Consider the following 17,544-nt stretch of genomic DNA (forward strand, 5'->3'; position numbering starts at 1 on the left):
TGGCCCCGCCCCCAGCGTGCCCGGCGTCCTCCCATCACTTCCAGGTGACGCGCACGTCGGGGAGGAGTTCCCCCTGGGGCCCAATCCGGCAGCGCCGGGGAACGGCCCTCTGGGGGGACTTGGGATCCCTACGCCCCGGGGAAGCCACCGGCTGCCTTTACTCAGCAGTCCAGTGCACAAACCTGCCAGTTGAAGCTATAAAGTCTTTGTTGCCGGCGGTCCTGGCGGGGGCTGTCCCAGCAGCGGGGCGCACAGCTCTTGTGGTGGCAGCTTCCCTCGTGGCTCCAGCGGCTTTTCCCGTGACTCAGGAAGTCCGTTCACTGCGCTTGCGCAGAGTAAGCCGTTTTACTTTTATAGGGATTTAAATATCCCAGGCCCTGGTCACACGGGCTGGAAAATGCGCGCGCGCGGGGGGGGGGAAGCGTGGCTGTTTGCCCCGGGGCAAACTAACGCGCGACTGCGCAATCAGAGGTCCGGTTGAGGTCCCGTCGAGGTCCCATGGCTAGGGGGGAGGTGCCAATCACACGACAGGCAAAGAAGTGGGGGGCGCGGCAAACGGGGTTGTTGTTGTTTTACTTTTTTAAACTGAAGTGTGTGCATACTCCGTTGGGTGCTTGTGCGCATCCGTGGAGACTTGGGGGAAAAAATGACCTGTTTGCGAGGGGACATGGGCGGGCGCCGGATGCCACCGAAAACGCGATCAGACGCCTGCCCTTGCCCCACAGTTTCCGGAAACTAGTACCTCGGAGGTACTCGTTTTTTGCCCCGGATCTTCGGCGAGAAGCCTCGGGTGAGCCACAGGAGCGCTACACTTCCCAGATGTGGCGGTGTGATCGCGCCCGGAAAATCCACCTATCTTCCGTCTCTGTAGCGTGGCTAATGTTCTGTGTGACCGCAGCCCCTGTATACTTTTTGAAACATTTTAGACTTTCCTGCAAACATGGGGACTGCCCCAAGTTTGCTGGAAGGTCTGTTTACCCTCCATGTGACCCAGATCCATGGAAATAAGTATCCGCACACAGAGGGGACCTTGGGAATTAAAAAGGTAAAGGTCCCCTTGCTCGAAAGCCAGTCGAGTTCCACTCTAGGGTTGCGGTGCTCATCTCCGTTTCCAAGCCGAAGAGCCAGCGCTGTCCGAAGATGTTTCCGTGGTCATGTGGCCGGCATGGCCAAACACCAAGGCGCACGGAACGCTGTTCCTTTCCCACCGAAGTGGTCCCTATTTATCTATTTGCAATTTCTTGCTTTCGAACTACTAGGTTGGCAGGAGCTGGAACGAGAGACAGGAGCTCACTCCGTCATGCGGCACACTTGGGTCTCGAACTGCTGAACTACTGACCTTCCACAGCCTGCAGTTCAGCGTCTTAACCACTTGAGCCACCGCAGCTCCTTGGGAATTAGATATATAGACATTAGGAATCAAATATAAGGAGCCGACTCAGTATAGAACAAAGAGAAAATTGAATTCCCAGGAGCCAATGTTATTTTTTTTCACCAAGGTTTTCCCCCAACCCCAGACCATTACAGCATCCTCCGGTTCAGCCAATCATATTTTAAACATATTATACTGGGATGAATATATCATGGCAGTGGAGATATAAAAATGGCTATATTATACTCGTACAACAATTTCATTTATTGTTAGAAAAACATGCTGCCATTGTGAATGTTATGATTTTATATATAGGGCTAAGCAGGCCCATAGCTACGGCGGGGCTTTTGGGGGCTTGACCACTTTTCTTAAAGGCACAGCCGCATGAGAATTCCTACTGTACATGCTTTCCCCCCAATCATTTGAAAACACTTTTTTTTTAAAGGTCTGCCTTCCTTTAAGCAGAGTTGGGGTGCTGTAGTTGGCTATTTCCCACACTAAGCAAGGGGGTTGGAGTAGGTGACCTCTAGGCCAGAGGTGTCAAACTCATTTGTTATGAGGGCTGGATCTGACATAAATGTCACTTTGCCTTGCAGGGCCCTGCGTGCCATAAAACGTAATGCCAGGCACCGGAGATAGAGACTGTATAAAGGACAGCAGCTGGTACTTCCGGGTGAAGAAGAACTCAAGGAAGGGTCAGGAGTCCCCCTGCCGGCAGCCAGGTAGGATCTGGCAACCCTAGTCTCCCGGATGCGAACGTGACACTCTAACCAGCACATCGAGTAAAGAAAAACGAAAATTGAGTAAATAGAATCAGACTGAGAAAACCCTGGGAAAGGCTGAAGAGGAATAAACTGCTCTCTGGGATACTGTGGTAAGAAAGACCAGAACACAATTAGTCCATGGATTTGCACAAGTGAGGTGCTAATTCAGAGTCATCTTATTGATTTACTTGCATCATTCCCCTTGCCTCCATTTTATCCTCACAACAACTCTGTGAGGTAAGTTAGGCTGGGAGTGTGTGACTGGCCCAAGGTCACCCAACGTGCTTCCGTGGCAGAGTCGTGGGTCCCCAGGACACGCATGCTGCCGTGACCACTCTCATTAGCAAAGAGCTCAGCTCACAGGTTTCCAGGAAAGTGCTGGAGCCTCAACGCTGTTTATAGGGCTCTTTTTGTAGCAGGTACTCATTTGCATATTAAGCGAAACACCCCTAATGTAGCCAATCCTCCAAGAGCTTACAGTAGCTCCTGTAAGAAGAGCTTTGTAAGCTCTTGGAGGATTGGCTACATTAGGGGTGTGTGGCCTAATATGCAAAGGAGTTCGTGCTACAAAAAGAGCCCTCGCTGAATATTGTCCTAACAGTGGGCATCCGTATCTCACGGCTGTTTTAGCACTGCGATCTCACCGAGGCAATTGCGTTCTTGTCCGCCTAATTTCACACTTCAGCACTGCATTTGTTCCTAACCATGGCAATAACAGCCGGGGTGCACGGCAAGGATTTCCACACCCATTATCTCAGGCGACAGCAGAGGAGACCGACATCAAACATTTGCACAGAAATCAGCGGGGTTTCGCTACCAACTGGGTATGCCATTGGGGCTAGCTAATTCTTTGTCATTTCAACACTGTCATGCAAGCAGGAGGAGGCAGACACTGCTCATGCTGTAGCTGCCTGACCCCCAAAGCATGCCTGCTAATATTTGAATTTACAGAGAGAAGTAAATTTAAACTGATCCTTTCACCGTCAGACCCGACATACAGACATAGATAGATCTAGGCCCTGGCAGGAGTCATTTCGTAGAAAAAGAGGTGCAGGATCTCATTAGATAACTCATTTGCATATGCCACACACCCTGACATCACCGGAAGCATGTCAGAAGGCAACACCCACCGCTCAGGCTCCACTGTGACTGGACTGTTCTGGATTGCTAGCTATCGGGGTGGGTGGGAGAACGTGCAGATCTGTCCTCGCAGAGGAGGGAGAGCTTGTACCTGAATAAACCTTGGCCTTAAAGGTGCCACTGGACTGTTTTGGACCGGGGGGCTGGGGGGGGGGGCTCTGCAGCTTACCTGGCTGCTTCTTGCTCTGACTGAGGGCTGCTGGGAGCAGGGGGCGGGGCTTGTTGCATGTGCCCGCCCCCTGGGCTCATTACTGCCGCGGCTCCGCTCCTGTGCGCTCCTGCAGGAAATGACCCCTGGGCCCCGGATTTCATTTTACACCCCGTCTTTCTTGCCAATTGGGACCCAAGGTGGCTTACATCATTCTGCTCTCCCCCATTTTACCCTCACAACAACCCTGTGAGGTAGGTCAGGCTGAGACTGTGTGACTGACCCATGGTCACCCAGCGAGCTTCCGTGGTACGAGTGGGGACTCGAACAGGAGTCTCTCTAGATCCTAGTTTAGCACTCTAACCACTATACCACGCTGGCTCTCTCGATTAAAGCCAAAGTATGTATGACCTGGATAGCCCAGGCGAGCCGGATCTTGTCAGATCTCGGAAGCTAAGTAGGGTCGGCCTTGGCTAGCATTTAGACGGGAGGCCTCCAAGGAAGTCCAGGGTTGTGGCATGGAGGGAGGCAACGGCAAACCACCACTGAATGTCTTTCTGAGAGCCAGTTTGGTGTAGCGGTTAGGAGGGCGGACTCTAATCTGGGAGAACTGGGTTTGATTCCCCACTCCTCCACATGCAGCTGCTGGTGTGGCCTTGGGTCAGTCACAAGTTCTCTCAGAGCTGTTCTCTCATGAGCAGTCCTCGAAAGAGCTTTCTCAGCCCCACCTACCTCACAGGGTGTCTGTTGTGGGGGAGGGGAAGGGAAAGGAGATTGTAAGCCGCTCTGAGACTCCTTCGGGTAGTGAAGGGCGGGGTATAAATCCAATGTCTTTTTCTTCTCTCTTCTTCTTCCCTTGAAACCCCCTGGGGTCGCCATAAGTCAGCTGTGATTGGACGGCACTTCCCACCATATGTCTGTATGCCACCTCTTACTCGTTTACCAGGGATAGTCCTGAGAGGCAGTATGACATAATGAGTAGAGCTTATGAAATTCCTGGAGATTTGGAGGTGGTGCCTGGGGAGAGTGGAGTTTGGAGACAGGAGGGGGCCCGGCAGAGAGACGACGCCATAGAATCCATTCTTTGAAGCAGCCATTTTCCCCAGGGGAACTGACCTTTGTGACTTCGAGATCCCTCGTAATCCTGGGAGAACTCCGGGCTCTGTCTGGAGGTTGGTCACCCTATGCAGAATGTTTCTGAACATTCTATAATTTCACAGCGGCTCAGCCAATGGCTGGGGAGGGGGCTCGGAAAGGCAGGGAGCTTTTTTGGGGGCCAGTTCATACATGAAAGCAAGTGTCGCTGCAGAAAGGAATGCAAAACTATGTTCTCGGTCCCCAGACGGAAACCAGTCTGTTCAGAAGAGCCTTCTAGTGAGGCATTTTGTATGAATTCTGTATATTCCCTTTTCCAATTGTGTATATTCTCTTTTCCAAGTGATTTGTGACTCTCCTCCCTCTTTGACTCCTCTCCCGCTAACCTCGGGAGAGGAAAAATTTAGCATCTATCTTTAACCAGCTGTACCGAGCCCGGCTCCCGCACCGCGGCTCACCGTTCCGAGGTGTTTCCACCCCTTCCAAACATCCCACCGTGCGTAATTAACATGCTCCAGGGCTCTGCCGGTGCCCGTGCTGAAATTGCAAACAAAGTCGGTGGCTGATTAAAAAAAGCATATTTCTCGTTGACTCCCCTACCAGGCGAATTTTGCGTCTGAGCGAAAAAAAGAAACGAGAAATGCAATATCGGCGGCGCTCGCCAGATTGCAAGCCTTGCTGCTGATGCGGACTTTTTGCTTCCCCCCTAACTTGGCAAGAGCAAGGGCAAGAGCTGAATTAGAAGGCATCGGCCGGCCGGGGAGAAAGAGGTCTTAGCCCCTACGGTTCCCTGGCGCGCATGGTGGAACCTCGTTCTGCATTGAGAATGCAGTGGCGGGTTATGAGGCCACCTCTCAGCATTCTGCTGGGGATTCCGGGTTTTGAAAGATTGCTTCTCCCTGCTCCGCCGCAGAGATTGCTCTCTCCCCCTGCTCCCGCTTTCCACGCGCCACTTAATCATCTTCTTTTGCACTTCATCAACAGTTGGTGGAGCAGCTGGGTTTGTTTCCTCATTAGCCTCCCCTCCCCCCAGACAGGCTGACAAAGGGATTGATTTGGCAGGAGCTGGAGAAAAGATGAAGAGGGATTAGTCCACCCCTCCTCTTGCCAACGCTGGAAGGGAGGGGACGTCTGAAACTGAGTCAGAGCCAGGGTCGATCGAGGTCACAATTGTCTGCTCTGACTGGCAGAAGCTCTCCAGGATCTCAAATCCCCCCCCCAAAAAAAAGCAAGGGAAAAAGACTAGCGTCACAGAAGTCCCAAATACAGGGGTCATTTCCTGCAGGAGCGCACAGGAGCGGAGCTCTGGCAGTAAAGAGCCCAGGGGGCGGGCACATGCAACAAGCCCCACCCCCTGCTCCCAGCGGCCCTCAGTCAGAGCAAGAAGCAGCCAGGTAAGCTGCAGAACCCCCCCCAGCCCCCCGGTCCAAAACAGTCCAGTGGCACCTTTAAGACTGAGTTTTATTCCAGTACAAGCTCTCCCTCCTCTGCGAGGACAGAACTGTGCCAGTCCAGAGCAGTGCGCGCCGACGGAGGATCCACCAAGAAGCCCGCCAATGGTCGCCGATTGCCCGGAGCGCCGAGACTGCACCAAGCGGCCAAGAAGGAAAGAAAGCCGCCATCCAGGTGCTGCTAGGTAACCCCTCCCCGCACAAATTGTGGCCCTAGTTAGGATTCAACTACAGACGTAGTCTAATGTAAACCACTCTGAGACCCATTAGGGGTCATGGGCGGTATAGAAATCACATGTAAATAAATAAATAAATAAATAAATAAATAAATAAACTGCACGTCCCCCCCAATAGCTAGCAATCCAAAACAGTCCAGTGGAGCCTGAGTGGTGGGTGTTGCCTTCTGACAAACTTCCGGTGATGTCAGGGGGTGTGGCATATGCAAATAAGTTATGCTAAGGAGCTCCTGCACCTCTTTTTCTACGAAGTGACCCCTGCCCAAATATACAAATTCCACTCGTAGAAAACACCATCAAAAATTGCCAAAACAATATATTAAACAATGATAAAGTTGGTGGTGGTCACAACAACAACATTAGTGCATACTGTAACCATAATGAGGCATAAGATACAATATTTCCTCCTTCGGAGATAAGACATGAAGTCCATGTAGTCAGTGTAACTTGATAGGAGGAGTCCACAGAGTCATAACATTGTCCAAACAGCCTTTGGGACTCCGGGATCTCAAGCAGAGGGTTCGGATGTCAACTTTTTAAATTGGAGGTGCCGCGGACTGGATCTGGAGATCAGGAGGGGGCTGTAGCTCAGTGGTAGAGCACCTGCTTGGCATGCAGAAGTTCCCAGGTTCAATCCTTGGCATCTCCAGTTAAAAGGAACAGGCAGCAGGGGATGGGAAAGACCTCTGCCTGAGACCCTGGAAAGCGGCTACCAGTCTGAGTAGACGAGACTGACCTTGATGGACCCAGAGTCTGATTAAGTATAAAGGAGCTTCATACATGTCTGTATAATGTTACTTCCCAGACGTTGCCAGGCGAGCCATAGTCTTCCCCGCACCTGCGGCAGCTGCCTTCACTGGCCCACTGCAACATCCTTTTCGGACATCTCTTGGTCATGTCCCTTAGCCCTAAGAGACCCAGCTGGACTGCTCTGCTGCTGTCGTGGCAGCGGTCTAATCCCAGAACCCACTTCTGACCAATGCTGCCCTTCTCTGTGCATACGGCTCCGTGCCCTTCTTGACTTTGCCTGGCCAATGAGACCGAGAATCATAGCCGCCTGGATCCATAGCCGATGGGCAGCTCACTCACGGTAGGCATGCCACCAGCTTCCTCATCACCGAGCAGATTCGGCATAAATGATTCTCGATTTGCTTGCCCTTGGGGTGGGACAAGGGCTTATGAAGGATTCTGTAACCTCCCCCCCCCTCCATGATGGAAATCTTACTTGGGTTGCTGAGATTTTGCTTGGCGTTGTTCACACACGGCCAAGCATACATTCGTAGTCGTAAGGACTAGCAACTCAATTCTTGTTTTAAAATGGATATTCTTGGGAACCTAATTTCTCCACCCATGTCAGACTAGTATCTGGGACTTGTTGTTGTTGTTCAGTCGCACAGTCAAGTCCAACTCTTCGCGACCCCCTGGACCATATCACGACAGGCCCTCCTGTCTTCTGTCGTGCTCCGGAGTTTGTTTAATTCCATGTTAGTTGTGTCGATAACACTGTCTAACCATCTCATCCTTTGCCATCCCCTTCTTCTTTGACCTTCAGTCTTTCCCAGCATCAGGGTCTTCTCCAGAGAGTGCTCCCTTCTCATTCAGTGGCCAAAGTATTTGAGCTTCAGCTTCAGTCTCTGGCCTTCCAGGGAACAGTCAGGGTTGATTTTCTTTAGGATTGACTGATTTGATCTCCTTGCAGTCCAAGGGACTCTCAAGAGTCTTCTCCAGCACCATAGTTCAAAGGAATCTATTCTTTGGCACTTGGCCTTCCTTATAGTCCAACTCTCGCAGCCATACATGACTACCTGGGTTCAAATCTCTAATGTGCCATGGACGCTCGCTGGCCAGTCACACTCTCTCAGCCTAATCCACCTCACATGGTTGTTGTGAAGATAAAATGGAGGAGAGAAGAATGTTGGAAGCTGCTTTGGGTCCCGTTGGGGAGAAAAATTATGAATTATGAATTAATTAATTAAATAAATAATATTCTGTATTTTTTCCCTGGATAACTGGATTGAGGATAATTCCTCCTAACCCCACCAAAATGAACCTGGCTTTACGAGCTGCAGTCTCACATTGCTCGGATTATATCCCGTTTTTTTAAACCCGTCTCAAAATCCTCCCGTAATCTCCCTTGGCAGTGCTGTCTTCTACCGATCTATTTCTCCCCTTCTTAATACCATTGTTGCAACTGTTATGGAAAAAAAACAAACAAAAAACAAACTCGCTTTCTGGCTTATACATAGGATCCCCAGGGAGCATAGTTGGCTCAGTATAGCATTACTAAAGCGAAGGGACAGGAGTATTAATTTAAGAGCATTAATTCAAGGTAGCAATCTATATCAATTTTGTCCAGATGTCAAAAAGCCAAGCTGAGGGATTTATCAAGCCGAAAATGAACTAAGAAGTCACTAACTCACTGCTATATTAGAAACTAGATAAATGGTAATGTGGAGAAGGAATTAGCGAAATTTCTCCTTCCTTGTTTATTCGGGCATTTATGAACATTCGTCACTGGAGAGAGAAGATAAAATTACAGTGAAATATTTCCTCTTTCATTAGCTGTGAAGGCGTACGCCAGTTCTAAGCGGCGCCTCCGATGAGGCCGAACATTATCCCTGCCCAATCTGGAAAGAAAAAACATCTTATTGGTGGATGCCGAAAGTTCGGCAACGTTTCCACTGGTCGGATCCTGTCACTACTCGCAGCTCCTCCTTCTTCACTCCGTAAAGTTGCCAGACCTTGGGTTGTTGCTATTGGCAGGCAACCAGTAGAAAGATTTGAATCGGGGGGTGGGGGTGGAGACATGCATGAATAGAGTCACGTGACACTGTGACATTTCTGGCCAAAAAACCAGAAGTGACACCACCGTGTCACGGGACGCCCTGGGATTTCCCCAAAACTCTTTGGAAATGCCACAGAGTTTCAGGGGATTCCTAGAGTGTTGTGTGATGTGATGATGTCAGTTCTGGTTTTCTGGCTGGAAATGACATCATGGCATTGTGTGAGACTGTTTGTCCTCATCACAGTCCCCCTGCCACCCCACTGAGTGTCAGTGGGAATACAGCAAAGGAAGAGCTGGGGAGCTTTTTCCTCTGCATTAGCTTCCAAACTGCAGAAAGGATTATCCTTTCTCTGTCATCACAACATTCTTTCTCAAGCCTGACTGTCCCTGGCCCCAAGGATGCCCGACTGGCTATTACCAGATCTAGGGCCTTCTCAGTGGCGGCTCCATACTGGTGGAACGAGCTCCCGGAGGACATCAGGGCCCTGCAGGACCTCTTACAGTTCCGCAGGGCCTGTAAAACGGAGCTCTTCCACCAGGCCTTCGATTCGGAGCGGCCACTGAACGAGCTACTGAACATCTATTACTGGCACTTTCTTTGGGATAGTCATATGGGGCCAACTACAACAATCGCCATCTGCACTTTATCATTTGTATGTAATCTGCACTTTATATTTTATTGTTGAATTTTATCTGTTTTTATTGTATATTGTTATTGTACACCGCCTTGAGCCTGCTTGTCAGGCAAGGCGGGATAGAAATCGAAATAAATAAATAAATAAATGTGATCTTTCTGGAATGAGTGCATTAGCGAGCCACTTGGATGGGGAAGTGTGCCTTTTTGAAGGTCCCTCCTACATTGGCACCATTTGGCTCCCATTCGCCTCTCTTGGCCACCAGCTTCCTTTTATATCTCCACAACCAAAAGGGCTTTTTTTCTGGGGGGATGCGCCGGAACAGAGTTCCGGAACCATTTCGACAAAATTATTTTTAAAAATGTTTAAAAGTTCATGAGTTTTCAGTATGCAGACTGAATTTTTCATTTCCATCTTGAGAGTTCTGGCACCTCTTTAAAAAGAAGAAGAAGAAGAAGAAAGCCCTGGGCTAGAGACTTTAAAAAATGAAAGCAGAAAATTCAGAGAAACTAGGAGACCATAGCAATAGATTATAACATTACAGCGCTATAGTGCAATGGCAGTTGCCACTTTCCTAGGAAGCCCTCCAGTGGCACAGCAGGAGAAAAGGTTTCCCTTGCTCAAAAGCCAGTCAATCAGACTCTAGGGGGCGGTGCTCATCTCCATTTCCAAGCCGAAGAGCCAGCCCTGTCCGAAGATGTTTCCATGGTCATGTGGCCGGCATGACTAGATGTTGAGGCACACAGAACGCTGTTACCTTCCCACCAAAGTGGTACCTATTTATCTACTTGCAATTCCTTGCTTTCGAACTGCTAGGTTGGCAGGAGCTTGAACCAGAGATGAGAGCTCGCTCCGTCATGTGGCACTCGGGTCTCGAACTGCTGAACTACCGACTTTCCAGTCTGCAGGTCAGCGTCTTAACCACTGAGCCACCGCAGCCCCGGCAGGAGAAAAGTGCAGGGTAAATCACAGCTGACAGAGCAGAAAACTCCATGCGGTCACTCTACTGCCAGTGTGAACGCCCCTACATTCGTGGTTGTAATAACAGGGAACAGAGAATCCTTGCCATGCGGATGCCTCCATTATCTGTCCTATATGAGCACTTCTGCCTCATGTCTTATGCTGTGACTGTGGGTTGTATATCTGGGGAACAAATAAAGTAAGTAAGTACATGAAATCAAGTAAAATACCCTCCCTTTGGGGGGGGGGGGCGGCAGGGCAATTGCACTGAGGGCAAAAATAGGGGCAGGCGTTGTCCTCTCTACCCCTCCTATGGGCCTGTTTCTTCCTGTGTTATTTTCTCTGTTCCACACGTTTTGCTCCCTCTAATGGTCAATTTGATATTATACCAGTTCGCGTCCTGCATATGTCCCTGCAGATTTAAACTGCACGTTTTAATGCCGGACGTAAACTGGTGTAATCTTGAATCGACCACTAGAGGGAGCAAAACAAATGCAGACAGCCCCCTCCCCCCCCCAAAGAAACAGGAACTTACAAGCGAGGAAAATGAGAGAGCAGAAAAGCCCATAGGTCCAGTCCAGCAGGGTTGCTCTTATAATATTATTGCTGTTTATAAATTTTCTATTAGCAAATACAAAAAAACCACCCCATTAAACCCTCCCTCATCTGAACAGGGACAATGAGACAGTTTAAAGAGTTTCTGTACCATTGCAAGATTTCAAACATTGGAGATAGTTAATAATTTCTTGCATGCCTTCTAATAATTTAATTGGTTTTTCTCTGAGGGTTGTGTCCTCAGCAAACCTCGGAGCAATTCCCGTTGAAATAAGCAAAGGCTTGCTTGGGCGTTAATATTCACAGGAGTGGGCTGTTAATTTTATCCTGTGCGTCAATTCCATTGTAAAAGCTGTCTCTCCCACCTTAGTCATCCGTATATCAATCTTTGCCGTTAGCGGTTTCCATTATTTAGCTCGCCAGAAGTTTCAGAGCAGCCCCTAAATTAAGAATCCATTCAGGACCTCAGTACTTGGAATAGTTCTTTAAACATCTCAGGACAATCTGCTGAGGACTTGAATGCCATTGCTGCGTTCAAAATAACATACACTGCACAGTTTGGTGTAGTGGTTAGGAGCGCGGACTCTAATCTGGGAGAACCGGGTTTGATTCCCCACTCCTCCACATGCAGCTGCTGGTGTGACCTTGGGTCAGTCACAAGTTCTCTCAGAGCTGTTCTCAAGAGAGCTTTCAAGAGAGCTCTCTCGGCCCCACCTGCCTCACAGGGTGCCTGTTGTGGGGAGGGGAAGGGAATTATAAGCTGCTCTGAGACTCCTTCGGGTAGGGAAGGGCGGGGTGTAAATCCAATCTCTTCTTCTTCTACACATGTACAAGGGAGAATGACTGGACTTGCTGGCCTCACCCTTGGACAGATGCTGATACGGCTAAACATTTACAGAGAACAAACGTAGCATGTACAGAGGTGCCTCAGTGCAAATGGGAATTCTTCTCACACTCCTGTCAATGCGTTACCCATTGTGGACCCACACACTGTGTTATATATACTCATTTTAAAATTATCCTATAAATAAAAGAGTGTGTGAACAAAACGGTAGTCCAGATGGAATGGAGCTTGTTGTGGCTCCTTGGCTGAAAACTCAAACAGGCAAGACAAAAAGACTGCACACCTTGTTTCATCCACAAAGTGCAAAGGGCAGGCTGTTGCAGCCTCAATTTCCCTCGGGGCCATGTAAAGCGGAAGAGGGGTATAACCTTTCAACCTCACTTGAATTTGCTATTGGAAACCAGCTCCTGTGCTCTGATATTAGCATTTTAAAAGAGAAACTGCATGTTTTGATGGTCTTTTCTCCTTTGAAATGCTACTAGAAGGAGCAGTTTTGAATAGTGAAAAGGAATTTGAAGAAGAAGAAGAGATTGGGTTTATACCCCGCCGTTCACTTGGCATCTGAGAGTGGCTTACAGTTTCCTTTCCCTTCCCCTCCCCACAACAGACACCCTGTGAGGTAGGTGGGGCTGAGAGAGCTCTTTCGAGGACTGCTCTGAGAGAACTTGTGACTGACCCAAGGTCACACCAGCAGCTGCATGTGGAGGAGTGGGGAATCAAACCCAGGTCTCCCAGATTAGACCCCGTGCTCCTAACCACTACACCAAACTGGCTCTCAGTTCGAAGAGTTAAACTCCTTCTCCCTACCCTGCACGGCTCCAAGACAAATTGAGGCTGCAAGGGTCTGCAATTTGTCTTTTGTAGGCAGAATGAAATGCATGAACCTTGTCTCATCTGTTTGAGCCCTGAGGGTGCATGCATCTGTTTCTGACACCCCATGCAATCATGAATGCCTGAAGACAGCTTTGCTCTTCATTGTTCACACTTACTTACTTGGATATTTTTACCCCACCTCTCCACTGAATGTGGACTCAGTGGCTTATGAGAAAGCAATAACAAGCTATCAAACACAGGGACCAGTAAGCGATAAAGTAATCCACAAGGGAGGGAAAGGGGAGCAGAGCAAGCGGCAAAGGCTCTACCCCAATGGCAACAGTCATAGAATCATAGAGTTGGAAGGGACCTCCAGGGTCAACTAGTCCAACCCCTGCACAATGCAGGAAATTCACAAATACCTCCCCCCCCACACACTCCCAGTGACTGCTGTTCCACGCCCAGAAGATGACAAAAAACCCTCCAGGATCCCCAGCCAAACTGGCCTGGAGAAAATTGCTTCCCGACCCCAGTCTCTGCATCTCTTGCAGCCTCGATTTGTCTTGGAGCTGTGCAGGGAAGGGAGGGGGTGGTTAACTCTTCAACCTCCTCTCAAGTTTTACTGTTCAAAACTGGCTCCACACAGGGAAAGTAAGCATTTCTGGATGCTGAACTCCATGCCTTGGCCCAGTTTCTGTGCACAAGAACAGCAATCCTCTAATCACCAGTACGCAAATCCCGGGAGATATATCCTTTCCCTTCTTCACTATCTTTGCTCTTATTGACAAGGTGCTATGTATTGGGATTAAAGAATCCATGACTGAATCACCCTAGAGACTGGCTGAGCTTGGAGCACAAGAACAATAGCCGACCAGGACTCTGGTATAAAGAAATCAAGTAGTCATGTTTTGTAAATAGCCTATCACGGGGTGTGTGTGTGGGGGTGTGTGTGGTGTTTTGCATGCATATAAACAGGGCTCTGGCCCTGCTAAAGTTGTCTTAGAGTTTATTTTTTAGTTATTTATTTTATTAAATTTATACCCCGCCCTCCCCGCGAACAGGTTCAGGGCATCTTACATTGGTCGGTAAACAGTGACCATTACATCAACATAAAATCATTTAAATAGTTCAATTACAAGTAAAATCATAAAATCATAAAATTATAAAGTGCTGGACACGTCGTTAATTAGTTAAGGTGGCGTACTAAAATGCATACGTACATATACCATAGGCGTAAATTTCTTGGGGGCGTCGGGGCATCAGCCCCCCCCAATTTTCTGGAAGGTGCTCAGCCTCCCCCGGGGGCAACTGGTTCCAGCCACCCTTGCTCCACCCACACCACCCACAGCAATGCCTCTGGCCCAAGCCCAGCCTCCTCCGGGAAATTGGAAAGTCTACACCCTTAGCACACAGTATTTCAGCTCAATAATCTTCCTAGGCTGCGCGATGGCACAGGCCAGATGTTAACATTAAGGGCCAGGATCTATACTATGATTGTTGGTGGTGGTAGTGTTAGCCAAATTGCTCTATTATTTAATAAAGATGGGGAATTATAATTATTAATATGTAATTGGCTTAACTGTAGGATCAGTCCTGTGTATACCAGAGTTAGAATTCCCAAGAACCCAGGAATTGACACAGAAACTGGGTGGCTAAAAATAATGATTTCTTTACTAAATATTCTCAAGCATACAAACAATAATTAAACATTCCCACACACAATATATAACTAAGAAAGCAGAGGTGATTGATAGCTGATAGAGGGGGTGAGGTGTGGGGTGAGACTACCTGTCCAGATGTGCAGAGGTCCATGAAGATGAGATTATGGCCTAAACCCAGAGAGTCTAGGGGTGCTAACAGTAGTCAGGCGGCTCCTCAGTTGAAGGCCTGGCGGAAGAGCTCCGTCTTGCAAGCCCTGCGGAACTGTAAAAGGTCCTGCAGGGCCTGGATCTCCTCCGGGAGCTCGTTCCACCAGTATGGAGCCGCCACTGAGAAGGCCCTGGCCCTGGTGGTAGCAAGCCTGGCATCCTTGGGGCCTGAATGGGTCATTCGGTTTTGAGACCCCGACCGTAGTGCTCTCTGTGGTATATACGGGGGGCTGAAATCACTAATAAAGTATGAGCTGATCACTATACGAATCTCGAACCCAGTATATCTCACAAGGCCTGTGGAGCTTTTACACAGTTGAAAGGAGGGTCTTGTTCCAAAACAGGGCAGCAGGTTTCCCTCCCACGGAAGCAATTACTGTAACGGAAGACTCACCTCAAGCACAGGAAGAGGAGAAAGGCCACGACGAGCGCGCCGACGGATATGCAGTGCCCCAGGTAGTTGATGATCATGGCGACCTTGTAATGGAGGATGGGCTTCATCTGGGGGTCGCAAAGAGAGAAGGGGGAAAGTAAGACAATCGGGTCATCTCGAATCTATACGCAGGGGCATCAAGGGCGGCTCATCGGGTTAGGAAGCGGCAGCCGACGCTCAGCAAATTTACGCAATCGTAACAGGCACAAGTCTTCGGCATTTGTAGATCTGCCAGTTGCCACTGTCCAGGAACTGGAAACAGAGATAGATAGAGGTATCAAGAGATACATGCAGAGAGAGAGAGAGAGAGAGACAGGGAGAGGGAGGGAGAGAGAGAGAGAGAGAGAGAGAGAGAGAGAGAGAGAGAGAGAGAGAGAGAGAGAGAGAGAGAGAGAGAGAGAGAGAGAGAGAGAGAGAGAGAGAGAGAGAGAGAGAGAGAGAGAGAGAGAGAGAGAGAGAGAGAGAGAGAGAGAGAGAGAGAGAGAGAGAGAGAGAGAGAGAGAGAGAGAGAGAGAGAGAGAGAGAGAGAGAGAGAGAGAGAGAGAGAGAGAGAGAGAGAGAGAGAGAGAGAGAGAGAGAGAGAGAGAGAGAGAGAGAGAGAGAGAGAGAGAGAGAGAGAGAGAGAGAGAGAGAGAGAGAGAGAGAGAGAGAGAGAGAGAGAGAGAGAGAGAGAGAGAGAGAGAGAGAGAGAGAGAGAGAGAGAGAGAGAGAGAGAGAGAGAGAGAGAGAGAGAGAGAGAGAGAGAGAGAGAGAGAGACAGGGAGAGGGAGGGAGAGAGAGGGAGGGAGGGAGGGAAGGAGGGAGAGAGAGAGAGAGACTTTCATATCCGATGCTCAGAACAAATGAGATGAGTTATATATCTCTCAAGAAACACATGAGATGAGTTATATATTGTTGGAAATATGTGTGTTGCAAATTTTCTTCTCCCCCCAAAGGACCCAAAGCAGCTATTGATTTTATGGGAGAAGTGAGATTTGAACTGGGAACCTTCTGAATGGAAGCGTGCTCCCTTAGCCCCTGGGCTAAATTACAGCTTTGAGCAATACCTACTTAAAAGGCAGAACTTTCCTGAGTGTCAGATTTTTCTATCATTTCTTTCCCGTGCCAACCAAAGCCCCAGCTGCTGAGTTTTTGCTCGAGTGACTTAAAATGATAGACAGCATATACAGGGAGCCTTTCACACATGTTCTCACAGTAACCCTCACAACGACCTAGTAAGGTAGCCCAATGCAACCGTGCCTTTTATTGCAAATGGGGGCTGGCTGCGAGGCCCCATCTAAGGCCACCCACTGAGTTCACGGGAGAGACACGATCCAAACGAATCTTGGCTGACCCCAACTCAAGTCTCTTAGAAAATGCATGGAGGATTCCAGAAAGTGCAAGTCACCCGCAAGGGATGGATCCCCGGAGGGAACTGCACTTGCGTGACACCATTCTACCAGACCTCGGATTGGTAATTACAATTTTAATTCACAGTTAATTGTTAATTTGATTTTCTAATGCATGTTTAATGACTGTATGCATAAAAGTTAAAAAGGAAGACGTGAAAGCAACGGCGATGCGTTTGGTGTCTACTAAACAGTCTTCTGGAAAGGTCTTTGTTCTGCGTTTTGTAAATCAAATGGGAACGTTTTCAAGTCAAAAAACTGCTTTGTGGGGTGACTTGGTGATGGTTCCAGGTTGGGGGGGGAAAGAGAACCCCTAGCCCCCCCTAACACTAGCCCCCCCGCTTGTGGTTAAGTTTGGTGTAGTGGTTAAGTGCGCGGACTCTCATCTGGGAGAACGGGTTTGATTCCCCACTCCTCCACTCGCAGCTGCTGGATGACCTTGGGCAAGCCATAGTTCTGTCAGAGCAGTCCTTGAAAAAGAGCAGTTTCTGTCAGAGCTCCCTCAGCCCCACCTACCTCGCAGGGTGTCTGTTGTGGGGAGGGGGAGGGACCTCCTGATGGACCTCCTGATGGCACTGGTATTTCTGGCCACTGTGTGACACAGAGGGTGCGTTCAGACGCGGCGTTTCAGACGGCATAAATTGTATTGGTTGGAACCGGTGCAGTTTATGCCGACTGAAACGCGATCACACTCACCTCCATTTTGCGGATCCCATCGCTGTATGCCCGCTCACACGCTGCGGGCGTCGGCTTTTTTTAATTTAACTCAGTTTGAGCATGCGCATAGGCAGCCATTCACAGAATGGCGATCTTTGCGCATGCTCAAAACACCCCATATTACATTTAAACTTTAAAGGTAAGGACTTACCTTTAAAGTTTAAAGACCAAACTGGCCTTCCTGAAGTCCCGGACTCCTCCGAAACGCTACACTAAGGGCTTTTTTTTTTTTTTAAACAAACGCTCAGGGCGAAGCTTCGCCCAAGCGCATATTGCTTAGTTTAAAAAAAATGGCGGGGGAAAATCGGAAGCCTCAGGGTTCCGAAAGGGAGAGGCGCAA

General features: G+C 49.1%; 1 protein-coding gene across 1 annotated transcript in view; it reads right to left on the minus strand.

The window, feature by feature from the left end:
* Positions 1 to 17,544, minus strand: part of LOC107114819 (corticotropin-releasing factor receptor 2) — a 138,529-nt gene that overhangs the window by 91,773 nt on the left and 29,212 nt on the right. The window contains exon 3 of the mRNA XM_015416413.1: positions 15,061 to 15,167. Coding sequence (XP_015271899.1) covers positions 15,061 to 15,167 — 107 coding nt within the window. The remainder of the gene's footprint in view (positions 1 to 15,060; positions 15,168 to 17,544) is intronic.

The sequence above is a fragment of the Gekko japonicus genome, unplaced genomic scaffold (assembly GCF_001447785.1).
Source record: "Gekko japonicus isolate JY-2015 unplaced genomic scaffold, Gekko_japonicus_V1.1 scaffold1703, whole genome shotgun sequence".
Lineage (NCBI taxonomy): Eukaryota > Metazoa > Chordata > Lepidosauria > Squamata > Gekkonidae > Gekko > Gekko japonicus.